Below are 22,238 nucleotides of genomic sequence, written 5' to 3' on the forward strand. Positions count from 1 at the left end.
TGAAGATCCGAATGGGACGGCGTCGTGGTGTAGACCCTTTGAATAAGGTTCAGTTGCTTGCAGGCGTGCGCACCTAGCAGGGACACCCTGTCTGGTTTAACAATCGCGAAGCGTAAGCTTGCTTGTGTGTGTCGGCTGGACACCTGCAGATGGCAGGACCCCAGTGTCTTGATTGCCATCCAGGAGTTTGCAGGCAGCTGGAAGGATTGTGGGGATTGTGGGGGTCGTCTTGATTCTCCTGAAGTCCACCTGCGAATTAAGGTTGGCGGAGGCACCGGTGTCCAGTTTGAACTGGATGGGGCAGTGGTTGACCTTCATCACTGCTCGCCAGTCGTCCTCTGAATCCACGGCCAGGATTGTTTGGACTCGCGATGTGTCCGGTGTGTTCGTAATAATGCCCACTCGTTAAGTGCCGCCCAGGTATTCATCATCTAGATCCGTCGCACTGCCTGGATCAGAGTCATGCATTCGGTGTTGCACACTTCTGATGCGCCGCTGTTGGAATTGGGAGCGCTGGCTCCTGATTGGTGGTGCAGATCTGCACTGGGCTGGATAGTGGTTTGGTTTCCCACAGTTTAAACAGTGTTTGCCTCTTGCAGGGCAGTTTTATAAAAAGTGGGCGGTGCCGCAGTTCGCACACGTCATGACATCAGCGTCATGGCGCTCAGTGCGTCGTTGCGGTTCTCGGACGCTTGCACCTGCACAGTGCGGTTTTTGGCCTCTTAGTGTTCCCGATCGGGCCCCAGGAAGAGCGTGCGAAATGGCCGCTTTCCACCTCGTGGGAGACTTGTTTTTCACTTTCTGCCGTTTTGTACTGGGCATAGCGATTTTTAGAGTGCTCATGCACAATACACGTTTCAATCGCGACTGGCAGGGTCATGTGCTTGATTTTCAACTGCTCTCGCAGAGGATCAGAGTGGACTCCAAAAACGATTTGGTCTCTGATCATAGTCAGTAATATCACCGAAGTTGCAGGATTGCGCTAGCAGTCTAAGGTTAGTCAGATAGGAGTTGAAGGATTCGTCTTTACCTTGCATCCTCTGCTTGAAGATGTAGCGCTCGAAGATTTTGTTGGGTGTCCACCTCGCAGTGGCTGTCGAATTTCTTCAGGGTGGTTTGGTACTTCATTTTGTCCTGCCCTTCGGAAAAGTGAAAGGAGTTGAAGACCTCTATCGCATGGTCACCCGCAGTGGTGATAGAAGAGCTATCTTCCGAAAATCGGTCGCGCAATTGAGGTCGGATGCATCCACGTAGTTGAAATTTCTGCTTGAATGGTCGGCAGTTGGCACCAAGATTGCCGGTGGTCCTGAGCTGATGAGGAGCCTGAATCTTGTCCATTGTGCCTGTATTCAGTAGCTGGTTGTCACGGATCTTGTGGAGTTGAACTAAATAGATTGAACAGTCACTCCTGGTATCATGTTGTGTTATGCTGCTTTGGATAACAGAGGCTGCTACTTGATGCAGTCTTAACTAAAGGATGCTCCAGACTCTGAAATGAGTTCAACGTGTTTATTGAACTATTAACACAGTTCTCAAATGAGTTTGACTCTCTGCTAATCTAACTATAGTAACTCAGTCTTACTGTACCAGCTTGCTCTAAGCCACGTGCTGGGGTGTGATGCTGCTGGTCAACCCTGTCTAACTCTCTAGATGTCTGTCTGTGGAAAGAGGCAGGGTGCGAGTGCCTCATCCCTCTTATAGTGTTTATGTCATGCCCCCTTGTGATGCCACCTCTGAGTGTCCTGACTGCCCATTGATTGTGGCCTATTCGGAGTGTTCATTGGTTGCATGTTTGCATATCATGATGTCAGGTGGAGTGAATCGAATTGGCTGAAGACTGACACCTGTCATATTAGGGACCTCTGGAGGAGGGGCCAGGACAAGTAGAGAAGAATGGCAAAAAGACGCAGGCATTCTTAGACTGATAAACAGGCATAGAATTCAAAAGCGAGGAAGCTACGTTAAACATTTGAAAATTACTAGTTCACTTCCCTCTGGAACATTCCGGACACAACACTTTAAGAAGTTCAAAGAGACTGGACAGACTTCAGAAGAGATTTATTAAAACAGTACCAGGAATGAAGGGGCTTAGCTATATGGAGAGGCCGTAGAAGCTAGAACTGTCCTGACAGCAGAGAGGTTTCGGTGGGAATTTGAGGAATGTAAAACCATGAAGAATTTTGATCTGAAAAACGGTGTCTCATGTCAAGGGACTGATTAACCAGAGGACACAGCTAGATGATGATAACCAAGGGAAACAGCGGGGACACAAGGAATTTGCTTTTTTTTTTTAAATAAAAAAACACAGCGAGTTGTTGTGATTTGGAAAGCTTTCCCCGAAAGGGTGATGGAAAGTGACTCAAAAAAAATACCTTTTAAAGGAAATTGGATAAATAACTGAAGTGGAAAAACTTGTAGGGCTAAAAGGAATGAGCAGAGGATCGCCCCCGTGCTGCTATGTAACTCCTTGAAAGGTCCCGTTCCTTGCACAAAAAAAGTAATCCTTACCCGACAGTACCCCTTCCCTGCCCGAGCTCACTCACCGATACTGCATCTTTATGTCCTTTGAATGTGTGAAGATGTTGGCACTTGGCAGGATCCCAGATCAAGATCAGCTTGTTTTTGTCTCCAGTAGCCTATGGGGAAAGGTAGTTAGATCTGGCACTGCAGAGGCCACCCACACTATATTATCACATCTGCACTACCTACCAGGTTCCAGTTCCAGTCACAAATAGCATCATATGCTTTAAACCCCATCATAGAACTGGCGAGATGTGCGCATCTGCACCCAGTAAGAATCCATTGAATCTCAACAGTGCAGGAGGTCATTCAGTCCTCGAGTCTGCACCAACCCCATCTTGGAAAGAGCACCCTATCTCAGCTCCCCCCACATCCCCATAACTCCTATCCCTGTTACAGTGGGAACCAGACAAATCATACGCATGCTGATTGTATAACTCAATGGTGGCCACCACACCGACAATGTCCAGGTACTGACATTTCATGTCCATTGGAGAAGTGAACGAACCCATCTTAAATCAATTTCAGTGGAACATAATTTTAGTGAGAACTTAGCACTGAATAGACTACTTCAAATAACCCCAGGGTGATGGGTGTGGGTCACAGCAAATCATACTTGTGTAGTAGGGGACACTCTTATCAATTAGGGGCTTGAAAATGCTGTTAAAACACAGAAGCTGCTTCACGTTGCGCGTCTAGCCTGTTCTGTACCTGATAGGGGATGTCTCCCATTGTTCAGTGGTAGACATGGTTGCGGGTTGCAAGTTCCATGCCAGAAACTTGAGCACACATTGAGGCTGACACACTTGTGCAGTAGTGACGCAATGCTGCACTATTGGAGGCGCCACCTTTCAGAGAAGATGTTAAACCTGTCCGTCCTCGAGTGCATATCAAAATATTTTGGCACTATTCCGAAGAGTAGCATTCTCTCCGGTGTCCTCACAGTAATGATCCCTCATCCAACTGTAGATAAATTATGTTTCAATTTGCTTCTGGGACTAATCTCGGCATAAATTGCCTGTGCATTTCCTACATTACAACAGTGACTTCAGTTGAAAAGGTAGCTAATTGCCTGAAAAATGCTCCGAGATGTGCCGAGATCAAGAAAGGCGCTACAGAAATACAAACATTTTGATGCTGCTGCTTGAAATTTCAAATGCATTCAGCTAGTGCACCGATCTCGCAGTAAGAGAATAAAAGCAAATTACCGAGGATGACAAAGAGTCACCCAGACTAGAAACATTAGCTCCGTTCTCTCACTACAGATGTTATCAGACATGTTGAGATTGTCCAGCATTTTGTGTTGTTGTCTCAGAAAAGTAGTTTGACAAAATCCTAACTCAGCTGGTACAGGAGATGGAGCCACTCACCAGGTACTTGCCATCTGATGATATTGCCATGGAGAGGATGGGCCCCACGTGCCGATCTTCTGTGCCCTTGCGCCCTCCGTGGATCGTGTGAATCTTTTTCCCACAGCTAAGGTCCCCTAGAAACATGGGTGAGAAGCACTGCCCTTTGAGCACAGCAAATCTAGGTACAAGCAGCAACAAAACTCAGGTGTAACTGTGGTCAGATCACAGCCTACCAGCATTCCCTCAGCAGCCCAGATCAGCTGCCTTCACTCAGGCTGTGGAAACTTACATTTAATGATGGAGCCATCTTTAGAGGCTGAGAAAATGTATTTATCATCAGAGGACAGGACCAGACACGTGACTGGAAGTTGATGGCCTCGTAACAGGCGAATCTCAGATAGATCAGGAGGGAGATACTGAAAGAAAACAACAGTTATGGTCACTTTCAAAATACAACAAGAGGGATAAACATGATCTACCCGATACTGGGAGGAAACACTGTTTCAGAAATCAAAGGGAAAAGAATAGATTTAACATTTCTTTTTAAGATGCGGGTAATGTACCCATCCTTAGTCACCAAGTGATGGTTCTTAATGGTGTTCAATAGGAGATCCAGGATATTCACCCAATTACAATGATGTACAGCCAAGGCAGGATGGCGTACAAGCTGGAGGGGAAGTTGTAGGTAACAGAGCTCCCACAATATTGCTGCTCGTTTCCTGCATGCTGGAGCTGACGTAGCTAAGAATTGCTGCAGTGCACCCTGTAGATAGTACACAGTACATTGGCAATGAAAGGAAGGGAGATATGTTGAGGGGGGTGGTGGCGGCAAGTACAAAAATCCAGTGACAGAGAAACACACCAAGGATGGGGAAATAAATACTGCCCACACACCAACAATGGGCATTAATTTTTTTTAAATAAATTTAGAGTACCCAATTCACCTTTTCCAATTAAGGGGCAATTTAGCATGGCCAATTCACCTAGCGTGCACATCTTTGGGTTGTGGGGGCGAAACCCACGCAAACACGGGGAGAATATGCAAACTCCACACGGACAGTGACCCAGAGCCGGGATCGAACCTGGGACCTCGGCGCAGTGAGGCAGCAATGTTAACCACTGCGCCCCCATGCTGCCCCCAACAATGGGCATTCATGAGGGATAGGGTGCGCAGCTCACCACACAGCAAGGATTGCTCTTGTTGACAGGGCCAGAACTCAAGCCCAGTGAGTCAGCACTTACACCAACAAAATGAAACACTGAGGAGAAACCAGCAAGTCAATATGCCGCCTCCACTCTGTGACTGAAAAGAGATTTTATCTTACCAATAAGAGCACATTACAATCTAGACTTTAAATAGCTGGATTTAAAAACAGTACCATTGCTAAATGCAAGAAACAGAGTGGGCTATTGTCCACAAGTTAACAAATAAATTGAAATCCAACAGCCTGATTACAATATTAATATATGCAGCAGACAATTGTCACTTGGCAAAATAGCCTAGTGAAGAGACAGAAAGTTAAACAAAAACGGATTATAAGGCATTGTTTCATTGTAAAACAAACACTTTGTTAGGCTGATTTTTTTTGTAAATAAAGTGCCAGAAGCAACTGGATAAACAGTAAACTCAAGTCATCCCAGTTGCAGAAATTGCAACAATCAATTGCACTGTAAAACATTTTCTTCAGGTTTCTACTCCTGGGAATTATGTTATTTATATTAAATCTGATTGTAGTAGATTAGCCTGCACAAAGCGTTTAAACTATGTAAATCTTTTCGGTCTTCCAAACTGGAAATGAAAGTAATGAGCAACTTACTGTTACAAATACGTCATTTCGGATTCATGCAGAACTTTTAGTTCGGGAATTGAAATTTCGAAATGCAAGATAAATGAAAACACCTTGCTTGAGAAGCTGGAACTGAAGTAATTGCCAATCAACGGATGGCCTATGTTTATTTTATAAAGTCAAGTGGCAAGGAGTGGAAACTAAACCATGGGCCACCTTTCTTGAGCTACTTGGCAGAGATTTGATATGTCTCAATAAGGGGTTTAACTATTCATATGGTTTCTCAGTACAGAGAGAGATCGGGATTGAAGAGAATTAGTAAATTTCTATCTGGGACAACCAAGGTATGCTACATTGCCATGGGGATAGATTGCGGGGGGGGGGGGGGGGTATTATTATTATTTTTTTTTGTTGGGTGATTGTTCACAGAAACAGAGTCAGTCAGTCAGCTGGCCAGGGAGCAGTTTGGAGACACAAGAGAATCTGCTGGGCTGTAAAGCAGCTGTAGCCAGTAACAGAGAGTTATCAGAAACCAAGAGTTTTACTCATTTGAAGTCACCAAGCAAGAATGCACTGAGGCCCATACTTGGGGTGGGATGCTTGCAAATCTGAGTTTCTGTTCGAGAGCTCACCAAGCCGGATGATGATGGAAGGACCCAAGAAATTTCATACCTTGGGGAATATGAGAAACATGGAGTAGAATCAAAGTGAATTCCTGAGAGCTGTGGCACACTTTTGATTGGTCCCAGACGGTGGTAAAGCAACTCTCCAGGTTTGTAAAGCACAGGGGAACTCTTGGGTGGAAATTAAAGGAGAACTGGGAGAGTTGTGTTGAGATTTTACAATGTTTATAAAAATGTGTTAAATTAGTACTTTAACGTTTGTACAGTATATATATTTTAAATATGAAATTTTGAGGTGTAATTCTTTCAGTTAATAACAGAGATAACTAGGAATCTGAAGTCAACAGTTTCTACTATGAGAATGTAACACCTTTTTGTCCAGTATGCAATTTGACATGATTAGGTTTAACTTTTAGACCAGGATGAGAGTAAAAGATACAGGTTTAAAACAGGCTACTTGTAGAAACCGACACTCACATGAGAAAAGTTTGTTGCACAAAGGCTGAAGTTTGGGCTTTATGCTTAGGTTTGTGAGGAAAATCAACCCAAAGGCCTTTAAACTTATACTCACATCTTTGGCGAGAAGTCGTTTAAGTTTTCCCTTCTGTTCAAGCTGCAAAGAGATGACAAAAATCAAAAACACTGTCGAGGCTACATCTTTACAGTATAAAAAACCAACCAGATAGAAAACCAAAGATTAACAATTGGTTGATAAACTTTTAAGCCGACCCTGGGCTGCAAACTCTCTCCTCAGGAACACTGCCAATGTAGATTGGAATAAAATTTGTTCTGACAGGAAATCTCTACAAGTAACTTCAGAGGGGCAGCATAAAAGTGCAAATCAGCACAAAGTAATAGTGAACTGCCCATCTGGAGGAGCCTTAGGGATTATGGAAAAATTGTAATTCTTGATATGGGAGCTACTGCTGAGCTCTTTTTTTGAAGTCTTCAGTGGTCACTGTACAATTTAGCATCAGGCGGTGCAGATTCATTCTGAACACAATCTCCACTGGTCCTTGTTTGGTAAACATACAGTATTGCTGGTGTAAATAAAGTGCCACAATCGCAATCAATGCTGCAACAGTAACGTGACATGGCGTTAGTTCAATAAATTATTGATTTATTGGATGCCTTGGGTATTGATTGAGTGCATAGCTAAGGAATAAAATTATTCAAAAGACATGACTGTGGAAAGATAGTCATTGTTTCAGATAATGAATAAACTAGTGAACTTTAGAGCCATGTCTGCAGAAATTCAGCAACAAATGTGCCATATAATGAATGGACCATTGTATTCCAGTGCATGCAGTATGGGAATGTATCAATTAAGTTGCTAAAGCAAGTTTAATGCCTAGCTGTGGCCGGAGAATCCCCTCCTCGTAAAGCAGCACACAAGACATTAAATTATTCCTGACAGACACTAATCAATCTTAAGTAATGGGCAATGTTTAATTAGTAAATTCCCCTCTAAATAACAGACATGTATTTGAACAAACCAGGAGGTCCCAGCTGAGAATTAGAAACCAATGAGAGTAAATGAAGGACTGGTCCATAGGTAGAGATTCCCTTAAGAGCAAGACCGTGTGGTCAAAAGTTCGTCCCCGAGTTCCTACCTTTTCAAGTTCATGAATCATTCCATTCATTTATTTTAAAAGTGATTTCTTTACGTTTCTTGATTAATGAACATTTTGCCATGTATTTGAATATTTTGTTTCTGCGTATTGATTTAGTTCTAATGTAGTGTTCTGAAGTGAATCATTTGCAATAAAGTTGTATTTTGGACTCCAATCAACTGGACAGCCGACTCTTATTAGAAGGTAAATAAGAGATCTTACACATGGGTTCCTGCCAGTGATTCCAGTGCAGTGAGCTCCTGGTTTCAAATGGACAGCCAGCAAAGGATCCAGATACCGAAAAGGACAAAATCTGTACAGAAAATTTAAACCCAACAGTTGGGTTAGATGGAGCTACCGTGTGGCACAATTCATTTATTTCGCTTTAAACACGCAGCATTGATTTTTTTTTTACCACTTCTTCCTGCAGTCTGCCTCCAATCAGGTCACTCTCAAGCTGCTCCTCTTCTGCCTTCTCCTCTTCTGCAAAATAAAAATCAATCAGAATTATGGCAACTGATGTCAGGGCTATTCAAAGGCAAGGAAACAGTAACACACCAGCTCCAATGCCAAGACTATAAACAAACAGTCAATTTGCTCTGAAATCAGAGGTACAGAAAGCCTCTGCGAATGGGATGGGATCACTCAGATCAACTTCACAGCACCCGTGCCCACTCGAAACAAGATATTATCTTTGGCTCCTTAGCACAAGGCACTGAGACTAACTTGCAATCCGAGTTCTGTCCAGCCAGCTCAACATGGACCAAACCTGGAGCCGATGTTTATGACTCCGTACCAGGCCAGGCTGTGTGTCTCCCCATCCCGTTGTGATAGCCCCAGTGAAGCATGATTTGATGTACTGGCAGTGATAATGAATGGAGGAAGATTCTTTGGAAATTGCCACTTCCAGAATTAGCTGACACTGGTTGGCCCCTCATCGCTGAACAGTAGTTATTAACTGGCACCTTTTGCAGCCGGTTATCCGTACCTTCCCTTCGGAGCTGTTCCAGATAGAGCTTGGCGAGCCGTAACTTCTTCTCTTGTGCTGTCTCCTCGATCTCCAAATCCTCTGCATCTTTCTTATTGCGCCCAACACTATCAGAGAAGAGTTGAAATGGTCTTTAATTTTAAAGAGGTATGCAGTGGTACAAAAGGTTTGTTAGTTCTTTGCTCAGGTGGTTTTGGAGGGTAATGGGTTTGCATTTAGGCTCAATACATTTGAACTGAATGTGGGTTGAAAGGGAGGAAAAATCAAGCAGAGTTCCTGCTCTGATTCGACCTATCAAGCTCACTAGTCAAGATCACTATCAAGATCTTCACTACAGGCAATGAAACACCCAACTTTGAAACACACCAGGTCTGCACCGAATATGTACTCGTATTGATTCATGTTTGTAATTGTTGCCTTTTATCTTCCTCTGTAATGAATGTTTATGTGTGAATATATTTGTGATCTTTTCTTAAGTAATTTCCAGAACAATAGTGTGAAAATAAACTTTTTCCATTTGAAGTAAAAAGATTGGTGCGCACTACTTTGGGGAAACACCCTCAAAGTGTTCTTGACAACTGTTTTTTGTAAATTGTTCTGTGAAAGAAGCCTACGCTTTAGCTTGCGAGTAAAATTAAATACTGGCACAATGAGCAGAGCAATTGCTTAGCTGCAATACCATTTGAGCAGGTCAGTCCATTACTGACATAAGAGCACCTCTAAGGTCAGGCCAAACGCAGCCTCTTCCTCCCCATCCACCGGATTCAGAACAAGGACTCCATTCCCCAACAATTCATACGCACCGAACACCGGGAGAGTGACAGATTGTCAGGACCTGTCAGCCACTACTTAAGCTGCAACAATATTCAGGCCTCCACTCAGTGATCGGTTTGACCCACAGCACCATACACGGGCTGGGGATGCAGTGAGGCAGGGACGGGACATGAAGATATGCCTGGTGCACCCATGTTTAAAATGGGAACTCTGCCCATGCAACAGCCAGATTGACACTGGCAATCCTAAACAGTGTTTCATTATATGTACACATCAGGGCAATTTCTGGCACAGAGGAGGCCATTCAGCCCATCGAACCCATACTGACTCCATGCAGAGCAACCCAGTCAGTCCCATTGCCTCGCACTATCCCTGTCGTCTTGCAGGTTTATTTCCTTCAAATGCCTTGCCAATTTCCTTTCAAAATCTTTCACTGTCGCCTCTTCCACCACAGTCAGACAGTGCACTTCAGATTATTACCACTCATTATTCTTCCTCACATTTCCCCTGCATCTTGTCCAAACTCTGTGTCTCCTGGTCCTTGTGCCATCGACTATTGGGAAATTTTTCCTGTTGATCTTACCCAAACCCATCATAATCCTGTATATCTCGAACAAATCTCCTTTACTCCAAGGAGAATAGCCTCAGCTTCTTCTACCTAACCTGGGTAAAGTCCCGCATCCATGGAACCGTTCAGGTAAATCTCGGCAATCTCTCGAGGACCGCGACATCCTTCCTAAAGTGGGGTGACTAGAATTGGATGCAATCCTCTTGTGGCCAAACCCGAATTTTTGTAACGATTCAGCCTAACTCCCCTGCTTTTAGACTCAATACCTGTATTTATGAAGCCCAAGATATCTGCATTCCGAACTACATTTTCATCATGTATTACCACCTTCAAACATCCAGGCAGATGCCTGACCTTTATACTTTTTCAAGCTGAGCCACTGGTTTAGTACAGGTAGTCCTTGGACTTGGGGCGAACTGGTTCCTGAAAACCTCACCTTAACTCGAAACGTAACTCGGAATCGATTTCACCGAAGAACAGAGTAATAAATGCAGGGGATTGGTTCCTGAACCAATATGCTATTTTCACCAATATAACCCAGAATTTTGCACTCAATCTATTATAGACAAGCAATATAACAACATGAATGTATTTATAGTGTAAACAGCAACAACATTGAAATCAAAAAATCACAAAGTAAAAATGGGTAACAGACAAAAAGTACTGTACACCGCACGTTACCCCCAAGTTGCACACATACGAACATTTAAACCTGTTGGTTGATGTGGCTTCGAAAAGTTAAAACCAATGTTGGAAAGTCAAAACAAGTGCTGTTTGTCATAACTCAACATTGTAAAGTTGCGGACCGCCCGCATCACCCCCTCCCCATGGCTGCTTACACCACCCCCCTGCCCGCGGCCACTCGTACCGCCCCCTCCCTACGGCCGCACGCACCCGGAGACCACCTCCAAGTGAACGCTCACTGTGATCCTAATGTAAATTAGTTCAGTACCTTCAGATTATTTACAGGGAGGAGTGGGCAGCCCGGTGACAATTGGTTAGCACTGCTGCTCGAGCGCTGAGGACCGGGTTACTGTCCGTGTGGAGTTTGCACATTCTCCCCGTGTCCGCGTGGGTTTCACCCCCACAACCCAAAGATGTGCAGGTTAGGTAGATTGGCCACACTAAATTGCCCCTCAATTGGAAAAAAAAAAATTGGATACTCTAAATTTATTTGAAAAAGATACTTACGGGGGAAGGAATTGGGGGGGGGGGGGGGGCGGGAAGAGCAGTGTAATAGGCAGCATCAGATGGATAGGGGCTGGAGATGATACTAAGGACAAGGGAAGCTGACAGCTGCATGGAACAAAGCAATGCTCATGTCTGCATCTGTAAACGGACATACTCAGACTGCAATGTAACATGGGTCTGCTAGCTCCATGGCTCTGGTTTCAAGTCTGATCCAGTAAGATATCATTATGCTTCAGTGTGCAAAGATGCATAATCACAATGTGAACACTTGGTCACCTTTCCGTTTCCGAGTCACTGGAAATCTCTTCATTCAGCTTCGGAGTGAACCTCTTGTGGACTTTAGCTTCTCCATCTTCAGCCTGCGAAGAGATAGAAAATTAGATATCCATGACCAGGAGCTGGACGTTAGATATGATATTAAACTAACACACCGTCTGCCTTCTCAGGCAAGGTAGAAAATCTCATATCACAATTTCAATGACGAGCGACGGAGCAGACATCTTGACCAATATTTATTCCTCAACGTACATCACTAAAATCGATTATCCACACAAGGGCAGCATGGTAGCATAGTGGTTAGCACAGTTGCTTCACAGCTCCAATGTCCCTGGTTCGATTCCCGGCTTGGGCCATTGTCTGTGTGCAGTCTGCACGTTCTCCCAGCGTCTGCGTGGGTTTCCTCTGGGTGCTCCGGTTTCCTCCCAAAGTCCAAAGATGTGGTGAGGTGGATTGGCCACGATAAATTGCCCCTTGGTGTCCAAAAATGTTAGGTTGAGTTACTGGGTTAGGGAAAAGGGTGCAGGTGTGGGCTTAGGAAGGGTGCTCCTTCCAAGGGCCGGTGCAGACTCAATGGGCCGAATGGTCTCCTTCTGCACTGCAAATTCTATGATTCACATGTTACTGTTTTGGGAGGGGAAATCTAGTTGTGCGCAGTTTGGCCTCTGCATTTCCTACATTACAAAAATGACCAAATGACCACTTCAAAAGTCATGATCTTTATTAGTGTCACAAGTAGGCTTACATGATTTGATGATTGATGATTTGATTTTTTTTTTTATTGTCACATGTACAACATATAGTGGAAAGTATTTTTCTGCAGCCAAGGGAACGTACACAGTACGTACATAGTAGACAAAAAGAATAATCAACAGAGAACATTGACAAATGGTACATCGACAAACAAGTGATTGGTTGCAGTGCAGAACAAGGGGCCAAACAAAGCAAATACATGAGCAAGAGCACCATAGGGCGTCGTGAATAGTGTTCTTACAGGGAACAGATCAGTCCGAGGGTGAGTCGTTGAGGAATCTTGTAGCTGTAGGGAAGTAGCTATTCCTATGTCTGGATGTGCAGGTCTTCAGACTTCTGTACCTTCTGCCTGATGGAAGGGTGTGGAAGAAGGCAATGCCTGGGTGGGAGGGATCTCTGATAATGCTGTCTGCCTTCCTGAGGCAGCGGGAGGTGTATACAGAATCAATGTGAGGGTGGCAAGCTTGTGTGACGTGTTGGGCTGAGTTCACCACACTCTGCAGTTTCTTGCGATCTTGGACCGAGCAGTTGCCATACCAGGCTGTGATGCAGCCGGTTAGGATGCTCTCTATGGCACATCTGTGGACGTTTGAGAGAGTTGATGCAGACATGCGGAATTTCTTTAGCTTCCTCAGGAAGTAGAGATGCTGTTGGGCTTTCTTGACTGTTGTATCAATGCGAGTGGACCAGGACAGACTGTTGGTGATGGTAACCCCACAGAACTTAAAGCTATCAACAGCCTCCACTTGATTGATGCAGACAATCGATTGCAGGGAGAGAGTTGCGCTATACTTCCTGAAGTTGATAATCAGTTCCTTGGTCTTTCCGACATTTAGAGAGGTTGTTTTCGGTATATCATGCAACCAAGTGATACATCTCCCTTCTGTAGTCTGATTCATCGTTGTTTGAGATACGGCCCATCACAATTGTGTCATCCGCAAACGTATCGATTGAGTTGGGAGTTAAATCTTGCCACACAGTCATGCGTGTATAGGGAGTACAGTAGAGGACTGAGCACACATCCTTGCGGGGCCCTGGTGTTGAAGACTATTGTGGAGGACAGATTGCGGTCTGTTGATGAGGAAGTCAAGTATCCAACTGCACAGGGAGGGGTCAAGTCCAAGATTGCAGAGTTTGGTTATTAGTCTTGTCGGGATAATGGTGTTGAAGGCGGAGCAGTCTTACATAGGTGTCCTTGTTGTCAAGGTGTTCGAGTGTTGATTGTAGAGCCAGGGAGATAGCATCTGCTGTGGACCGGTTGCGGTGATAGGCAAACTGCAGTGGATCAAGACCATCTGGGAGGCTGGCGTTGCTCGGTCTCATGACTAGCTACTCAAAGCATTTCATGATAACAGACGTCAGGGCCACCAGTCAGTAGTCATTGAGGCAGGCTACCTTAACCTTTACACTGCAATGAAGTTACTATGAAAATCCCCCAGTCGCCACACTCCGGTGCCTCTTCGGGTGCACTGGGAGAATTCCAAATGTCCAATTCACCTAACAAGCACGTCTTTGGGGACTTGTGGGAGGAAACCGGAGCACCCGGAGGAAATCCACGCAGGCATGGGGAGAATGTGCAGACTCGGCACAAACAGTGACCCAAGTACTTGACTGTGCAGCATTTTAGGCATCTTGAGGTTTTTAAAGACATCATATAAATACAATAAGAAGTCTTACAACACCAGGTTAAAGTCCAACAGGTTTATTTCAAATCACTGATTTCAGAGCACTGCTCCTTCCACAGGTGAACGAAGCAGTGCTCCGAAAGCTAGTGATTTGAAACAAACCTGTTGGACTTTAATCTGGTGTTGTAAGACTTCTTACTGAGCTCACCCCAGTCCAACGCTGACAGCTCCACATCATATAAATACAAATTAATCCTATTAGTGAAAGCTAAAACAACCTGCACTTTACAAAGATACTCTCTTCAGATACTAAACTGGTCTGGAATGTCAACTTCTGTCATTATAATATTGTGGACATATCGGGATATTGGATGTGAGGTGGGGCATGTGTGGATTGATGGCTGTGGGGGGCTGGGTGTCTGTGATGGGCGGAGGTGGTTACAGGGGTTGGAGATGATTGTTGGGGAAGTTATGGGGGGGTATGCGGTTGGCTCTACAGGTTGGGGTGGAGGTGGTTATGGGGGGGTGGAGGTGGTTATGGGGGGGTGGAGGTGGTTATGGGGGGGTGGAGGTGGTTATGGGGGGGTGGAGGTGGTTATGGGGGGGTGGAGGTGGTTATGGGGGGGTGGAGGTGGTTATGGGGGGGTGGAGGTGGTTATGGGGGGGTGGAGGTGGTTATGGGGGGGTGGAGGTGGTTATGGGGGGGTGGAGGTGGTTATGGGGGGGTGGAGGTGGTTATGGGGGGGTGGAGGTGGTTATGGGGGGGGTGGTGGTGGTTATGGGGGGGGGGTGGTGGTTATGGGGGGGGGGGTGGTGGTGGTTATGGGGGGGGTGGTGGTGGTTATGGGGGGGGGGGGGTGGTTATGGGGGGGGGGGTGGTTATGGGGGGGGTGGTGGTGGTTATGGGGGGGGGTGGTGGTTATGGGGGTGTGGTGGTGGTAATGGGGGGGGTGAGGTGGTTATGGGGGGGTGGAGGTGGTTATGGGGGGGTGGAGGTGGTTATGGGGGGGTGGAGGTGGTTATGGGGGGGTGGAGGTGGTTATGGGGGGGTGGAGGTGGTTATGGGGGGGGTGGAGGTGGTTATGGGGGGGTGGAGGTGGTTATGGGGGGGTGGAGGTGGTTATGGGGGGGTGGAGGTGGTTATGGGGGGGTGGAGGTGGTTATGGGGGGGGTGGAGGTGGTTATGGGGGGGTGGAGGTGGTTATGGGGGGGTGGAGGTGGTTATGGGGGGGTGGAGGTGGTTATGGGGGGGTGGAGGTGGTTATGGGGGGGTGGAGGTGGTTATGGGGGGGTGGAGGTGGTTATGGGGGGGGGGTGGAGGTGGTTATGGGGGGGGGGTGGAGGTGGTTATGGGGGGGGGGGTGGAGATGGTTATGGGGGGGGGGGTGGAGGTGGTTATGGGGGGGGTGGAGGTGGTTATGGGGGGGTGGAGGTGGTTATGGTGGGGGTGGTTATGGTGGGGGGTGGAGGTGGTTATGGGGGGGGTGGAGGTGGTTATGGGGGGGGGGGGTGGAGGTGGTTATGGGGCAGGGTGGAGGTGGATGTGGCGGGGTGGAGGTGGATATGGGGGTGGAGGTGGTTATGGGGGGGTGGAGGTGGTTATGGGGGGGTGGAGGTGGTTATGGGGGGGTGGAGGTGGTTATGGGGGGGTGGAGGTGGTTATGGGGGGGGGTGGAGGTGGTTATGGGGGGGGGTGGAGGTGGTTATGGGGGGGGGGGTGGAGGTGGTTATGGGGGGGTGTAGGTGGTTATGGGGGGGTGTAGGTGGTTATGGGGGGGTGTAGGTGGTTATGGGGGGGGGGGGTGTAGGTGGTTATGGGGGGGGTGTAGGTGGTTATGGGGGGGTGGAGGTGGTTATGGGGGGGGTGGAGGTGGTTATGGGGGGGTGGAGGTGGTTATGGGGGGGTGGAGGTGGTTATGGGGGGGGTGGAGGTGGTTATGGGGGGGGGGTGGAGGTGGTTATGGGGGGGGTGGAGGTGGTTATGGGGGGGGGGGGTGGAGGTGGATATGGGGGGGGGTGGAGGTGGATATGGGGGGGGGTGGAGGTGGATATGGGGGGGGGGTGGAGGTGGATATGGGGGGGGGTGGAGGTGGATATGGGGGGGGGGTGGAGGTGGATATGGGGGGGGGGTGGAGGTGGATATGGGGGGGGGTGGAGGTGGATATGGGGGGGGGGTGGAGGTGGATATGGGGGGGGTGGAGGTGGATATGGGGGGGGGGTGGAGGTGGATATGGGGGGGGGGTGGAGGTGGATATGGGGGGGGGGGTGGAGGTGGATATGGGGGGGGTGGAGGTGGTTATGGGGGGGGTGGAGGTGGTTATGGGGGGGGGGTGGAGGTGGTTATGGGGGGGTGGAGGTGGTTATGGGGGGGGGGTGGAGGTGGTTATGGGAGGGGGGGTGGAGGTGGTTATGGGAGGGGGGGTGGAGGTGGTTATGGGAGGGGGGGTGGAGGTGGTTATGGGAGGGGGGGTGGAGGTGGTTATGGGAGGGGGGGTGGAGGTGGTTATGGGAGGGGGTGGAGGTGGAGGTGGTTATGGGGGGGGGGTGGAGGTGGTTATGGGGGGGGTGGAGGTGGATATGGGGGGGGGTGGAGGTGGATATGGGGGGGGGTGGAGGTGGATATGGGGGGGGTGGAGGTGGATATGGGGGGGGGTAGGGTTATTGGGGGGGGGTAGGGTTATTGGGGGGGGGTAGGGCTATGGGGGGAGATCACCTTAATGAGGCTGACTCCAGTTTTTGGGGGGGGGGGGGGGGGGGGGGTTATCTCCTGCTCGGGCTGGACACGGGGATCAGACACCCGACACCAACCCAGGCAAATGCTCCATCCCCGCCCGCTCACCTTCCGTTTGCGGCCTCGGCCCTCAGCCGCCTTCTTCTTCTTCCGGACGAAGAACGATCCTGTCGCCGCCATCCCAGTCTCCCCGATCCGCATGGCAACTGGCGCACACTGCAACCCGAGCGGTTCCCGTCCACCAATCAGCGGCCTCCTCCCCGCTACACCAATCAGCGCTCTCCCCACCTCTTCACCAATCAACGTCCTCCTTCCGCCCCTCATCAGCATTCAGTGTTCCCCCCCCTGCCTCGCTACCTCAGACAGCAGCAAGGCGCTCTCGCCTGCCTTGCTGCTACCTGATTCGTCCAGCTGATTGATCAATCAGCAGACGCTCTATCAGTGTTACGCTGGTTGTGAGTCCCCTGGAGAGTAAAGACCGAGGCAATGGTTCCGGACCCTGCAAACAATCATTATTAGTTTAAAGTCCAACAGGTTTGTTTCGATGTCACTAGCTTTCGGAGCGCTGCTCCTTCCTCAGGTAAATGAAGAGGTATGTTCCAGAAACATATATATAGACAGATTCAAAGATGCCAGACAATGCTTGGAATGCGAGCATTAGCAGGTGATTAAATCTTTACAGATCCAGAGATGGGGTAACCCCAGGTTAAAGAGGTGTGAATTGTGTCAAGCCAGGACAGTTGGTAGGATTTCGCAGGCCAGATGGTGGGGGATGAATGTAATGTGACATGAATCCCAGGTCCCGGTTGAGGCCGCACTCATGTGTGCGGAACTTAGCTATAAGTTTATGCTTGGCGAGTACCTCAGGTAAAGAGGACAGACAGGATGGAGTCAGGACATGTTCCAGCTGCAAAATTCTCGCATAGAAAGCCCATCAAAAGATGTCAGATAGTGGTGAGCTGCCGTCTTGAAGCACTGCAGCCCACTGCGGCTTGGAGGGGAAAATGCAGGTGGTGGTGTTTCCATTGCCCTTCCAGATCAGTGTTTTTCAAACTTGTTTTCCCAGGACCCACTGCTGCCAACCGTCCGACCTTTGTCACCCATGCTGGTCAGTATCCTCATACAGAGCAAGGTCAGTATCCGCACACAGGCAGCAGAGTCATTATCTGCACACAGACGGCAGGGTCAGTAGCCACACACAGACAGCAGGGTCAGTATCCACACACAGACAGCAGGGTCAGTATCCACACACAGACAGAAAGGTCAGTATCCACACACAGACAGCAGGGTCAGTATCCACACACAGACAGAAAGGTCAGTATCCACACACAGACAGCAGGGTCAGTATCCACACACAGACTGCAGGGTCAGTATCCACACACAGACAGCAGGGTCAGTATCCACACACAGACAGAAAGGTTAGTATCCGCACACAGACAGCAGGGTCAGTATCCACACACAGACAGCAGGGCCAGTATCCACAAACAGGGAGCAAGGTCAGTATCCACACACAGGGAGGAGGGTCAGGATCCACGCACAGCCAGCATGGTCAGTATCCACACACAGACAGCAGGGTCAGTATCCACACACAGACAGAAAGGTTAGTATCCACACACAGACAGCAGGATCAGTATCCACACACAGACAGCAGGGTCAGTATCCACACACAGGCAGCAGGGTCATTATCTGCACACAGACGGCAGGGTCAGTAGCCACACACAGACAGCAGGGTCAGTATCCACACACAGACAGCAGGGTCAGTATCCACACACAGACAGAAAGGTCAGTATCCACACACAGACAGCAGGGTCAGTATCCACACACAGACAGAAAGGTCAGTATCCACACACAGACAGCAGGGTCAGTATCCACACACAGACTGCAGGGTCAGTATCCACACACAGACAGCAGGGTCAGTATCCACACACAGACAGAAAGGTTAGTATCCGCACACAGACAGCAGGGCCAGTATCCACAAACAGGGAGCAAGGTCAGTATCCACACACAGGGAGGAGGGTCAGGATCCACGCACAGCCAGCATGGTCAGTATCCACACACAGACAGCAGGGTCAGTATCCACACACAGACAGAAAGGTTAGTATCCACACACAGACAGCAGGATCAGTATCCACACACAGACAGCAGGGTCAGTATCCACACACAGGCTGCAGGGTCATTATCTGCACACAGACGGCAGGGTCAGTATCCACACACAGACAGCAGGGTCAGTATCCACACACAGACTGCAGGGTCAGTAACCACACACAGACAGAAAGGTCAGTATCCACACACAGACAGCAGGGTCAGTATCCACACACAGACAGAAAGGTCAGCATCGACACACAGACAGCAGGGTCAGTATCCACACACAGGGAACAGGGTCAGTATCCACACACAGACTCCAGGGTCAGTATCCACACACAGACTGCAGTGTGGTATTATCATAAATATTAGAACTGCAAGGGTTAATGAAGTGTCCAGAATAGCCACTAGAAGGAGCTACAGTTACAAGTATGTAAGGCATAGATGCTACGCCTTGTGGGAGAGAGTAGTGCAGGAGCTAGTTCGAGACAGACTGAAGTAAAGATAGTGTGAGAAGAGCAGATCATAGTGTATTACAATATAGAGATTAGTTGTAGATCAGTGTACTTTATATGTTAAAAATCAACAGTATTATTTAAAAATATATGTTGAATCCAAATTAGTGTTAATAAATTTATAGTGTTGTTCAAGTTCAAGCTATTTTGTGGTCTTCGTGAACACTAGGCCAACCATCCTGAATTCAGCAACACAAAGAACACCACATGGTACCTGGAGTTTATTTCTACAAGTAAGAAGCAGTTAGATTAGAAAAGATTAGCATAAGAAGATTGAAGAAAACAATCAAGACGCTACAACACTCTGAAAATCTACATCGAAGACAAATCGGAAGATGGAAACTCTCAAGACGCCTGGCCACTTCAGGACAAATGGTAAACTATGTCAAAACTGGACATTCTTTAAACAGCAGTTTGAAGTTTTTCTATCTGCCTCCGCACTAGAAGATGCTTCCGATCAAAGAAAAATAACACTCCTATTAAATTTGGCTGTAACGCAAGCTTTAGAACTCTATAATTCCTTCGAATTTTCTGCTGATGAGGATAAAAACTAAATATAACATAGTACTACAGAAGTTCGATACACACTGCATAAAGCAGGTGGTTGAGACCTATGAGCGCAACATGTTCAGAAAAAGGCTGCAGTTAAGAGGGGAGTCGGTAGGTTCTTTTATAACAGCTTTAAAGTTAAGAGCGCAGTTTTGTAACTTTTCGTTAGCTTCCGATTCAATCAAGTTGTATTTGGGATAAATGATGAACGCTTGCATGAAAAAATGCTAAAATGACCAATTTTACCGCTGTAGTAATCTGCATATCTGTGTGTATATATATATATATATATATCAGGGGTCAATGTAGATGCACTACAACTAAGCAATCACTAGAGGGAGCACGGGAGATGTATAAAGACAGACAAACAGGAAGTCAGGGACTCTTCACAGGAACGGAAGCTGGTGAGCAGGACACAGACAGGCAGCTCAGATGTAACATAGTATAAGCGATGGAGAGAGAACAAACTCACAATAAAGCATCTACTTCAACTGTAAGACTACGAGCTTTATTCAGACACAAGGAATAACACATGGTACCAGGAGACGTCAGAACGCTTACTATAAGATTACACAAGATGCAGACAAAGAATGATCGAAATGACAAGAAAACCTGTACCGGACATTCAACGTGGGAAGACTTCGCTGACTTAATGGAATTTGTTGGAACTCCACCGCAGCTGAACACAACCGGTAGTTTAAGTCATAGGTGGAAAAGTGTTTTTTTTTTGTAAAATATTTTTATTCTCCATTTCCACATTTTCTTCACAATTTACACCCCACCAACAAGCAGTAATCAGTAACAAATACAAAGTCCATCCCCTTATCAACAACAACGATCCCATCCCCCCACCACCCCAAACAACGGCCCACCTGACAATATAAACATCAAATAAAACAAACCCTCCCACGGTGGGAAAAACAAAGGAAAAAAAAGAAAAAGGAATCAGGAATCGCCTATGGTCACCATTGACCTATAGAGTCCACCCCACCTCCCCCTAACATTCAATGTCATCCAATCCCCGAAAGAGTACCGTAAATGACACCCATGAATTGTAAACCCCCCCCCCCTCCGACTCCTCCCCTCTACTTCCTCTTACAAAACTCCTCCCCCAACCTCTGTTCATTCCCCCCCCCCCCCGGCTAGACTCATCGGCACCCGTACTGCTAGGCTCCGATGGCTGCAGCCGCTCCCCCACCTCACTCCCATTCACTGGCCAGCTTATACCGGCCAGCGTGGAGCCCCCCGCCCGGGTCTCCTTCCCCCTTGCCCGGTCCCAGGAAAACCAAGAAATCCCCTTTAGCGCACAAACCCCGCATACACACCCAAGCCCCAAAGAATCATCATTGCAAGCGAAAGTCCCACCTCTTCGATTGTACAAATATATACGTTGGCTCATTTCGCACATACACCAGCACGCAGTGAAAAAATACAGTTACATGAGGCTACATCGGTACATGACCATTTCTCAATTCAGCCACAGTCCTTCTGCCTTCGCAAACTCCTCCGCTGCTTCCGCCGTCCCGAAATAAAAGTCCTTGGATTTGTAGGTCACCCTCAACTTATCTGGATATATCATGCCGCACTGCACCTTACTGATGTACAGTGCCTTCTTCACCCGGCTGAAGGCAGCCCGCCTCCTCGCCAGTTCCACCGTAAAGTCCTGATATATGCGTATACCAGCTCCAGCCCACTGCACCACCCGCTTCTCTTTTAGTACAGGCCTCCACGACCGATGAGCTCGATCCAGTTCATATCGGGAGGGATCATCCCCCTCCCCCAATAGCTTCGCCAACATTGTGGCAAAATACTCAGTATTTCGGACAGACTCACAATCCTCAGATTCTGTCGCCTGGATCTGTTCTCCAAGTCGTCCATTTTGGCTCGCAGACCCTTGTTGATCTCTATCACCTTCCGCATCTCCTTCCCCATCGAGGCAAGTTGATCACCGTGCTGCAATAATGTCTCTTCCACTTCCTTCAGCACCTCATCTTGCTCCCGCACCTCCGCCACTGCGCTCAAAACCGCCGCCGTCACCAGGACAATTGCCTCCTCCACCAGCATTTTCAATACCGCCCCCATCTCCTTCCTCATCGCCTCCATATGTTTTGTGAACTGCCTTTCGAGTTCCGCGGCCATCACCTTAGTCACTTCTTCAGCCATGGGCAATGCAGCCTCCCCTGGTGCCCCAGCCTCCACTTTTCTTGCCGTCCCCACGGTCACCTTTCCACTCCCCGACAGACCTTCAGCTGCTTTTTTCACGGCCATTTTTAAAACTTATTTTCAACATT

At 47.8% G+C, this 22,238-nt stretch overlaps 1 protein-coding gene across 1 annotated transcript in view; it reads right to left on the bottom strand.

The window, feature by feature from the left end:
• Nucleotides 1-17,062, bottom strand: part of rrp9 (ribosomal RNA processing 9, U3 small nucleolar RNA binding protein) — a 54,156-nt gene extending 37,094 nt beyond the window's left edge. The window contains exons 1-8 of the mRNA XM_072472039.1: nucleotides 16,910-17,062; nucleotides 11,693-11,775; nucleotides 8,884-8,990; nucleotides 8,311-8,378; nucleotides 6,854-6,895; nucleotides 4,162-4,288; nucleotides 3,891-4,006; nucleotides 2,544-2,636 (exon numbers count right to left, since the gene is read on the bottom strand). Of these exons, the coding sequence (XP_072328140.1) occupies nucleotides 2,544-2,636; nucleotides 3,891-4,006; nucleotides 4,162-4,288; nucleotides 6,854-6,895; nucleotides 8,311-8,378; nucleotides 8,884-8,990; nucleotides 11,693-11,775; nucleotides 16,910-17,002 (729 nt within the window). The 5' untranslated portion in view covers nucleotides 17,003-17,062. The remainder of the gene's footprint in view (nucleotides 1-2,543; nucleotides 2,637-3,890; nucleotides 4,007-4,161; nucleotides 4,289-6,853; nucleotides 6,896-8,310; nucleotides 8,379-8,883; nucleotides 8,991-11,692; nucleotides 11,776-16,909) is intronic.
• Nucleotides 17,063-22,238: the final 5,176 nt, after the last annotated feature.

The sequence above is a fragment of the Scyliorhinus torazame genome, chromosome 13 (genome assembly GCF_047496885.1).
Source record: "Scyliorhinus torazame isolate Kashiwa2021f chromosome 13, sScyTor2.1, whole genome shotgun sequence".
Taxonomy (NCBI): Eukaryota; Metazoa; Chordata; class Chondrichthyes; order Carcharhiniformes; family Scyliorhinidae; genus Scyliorhinus; species Scyliorhinus torazame.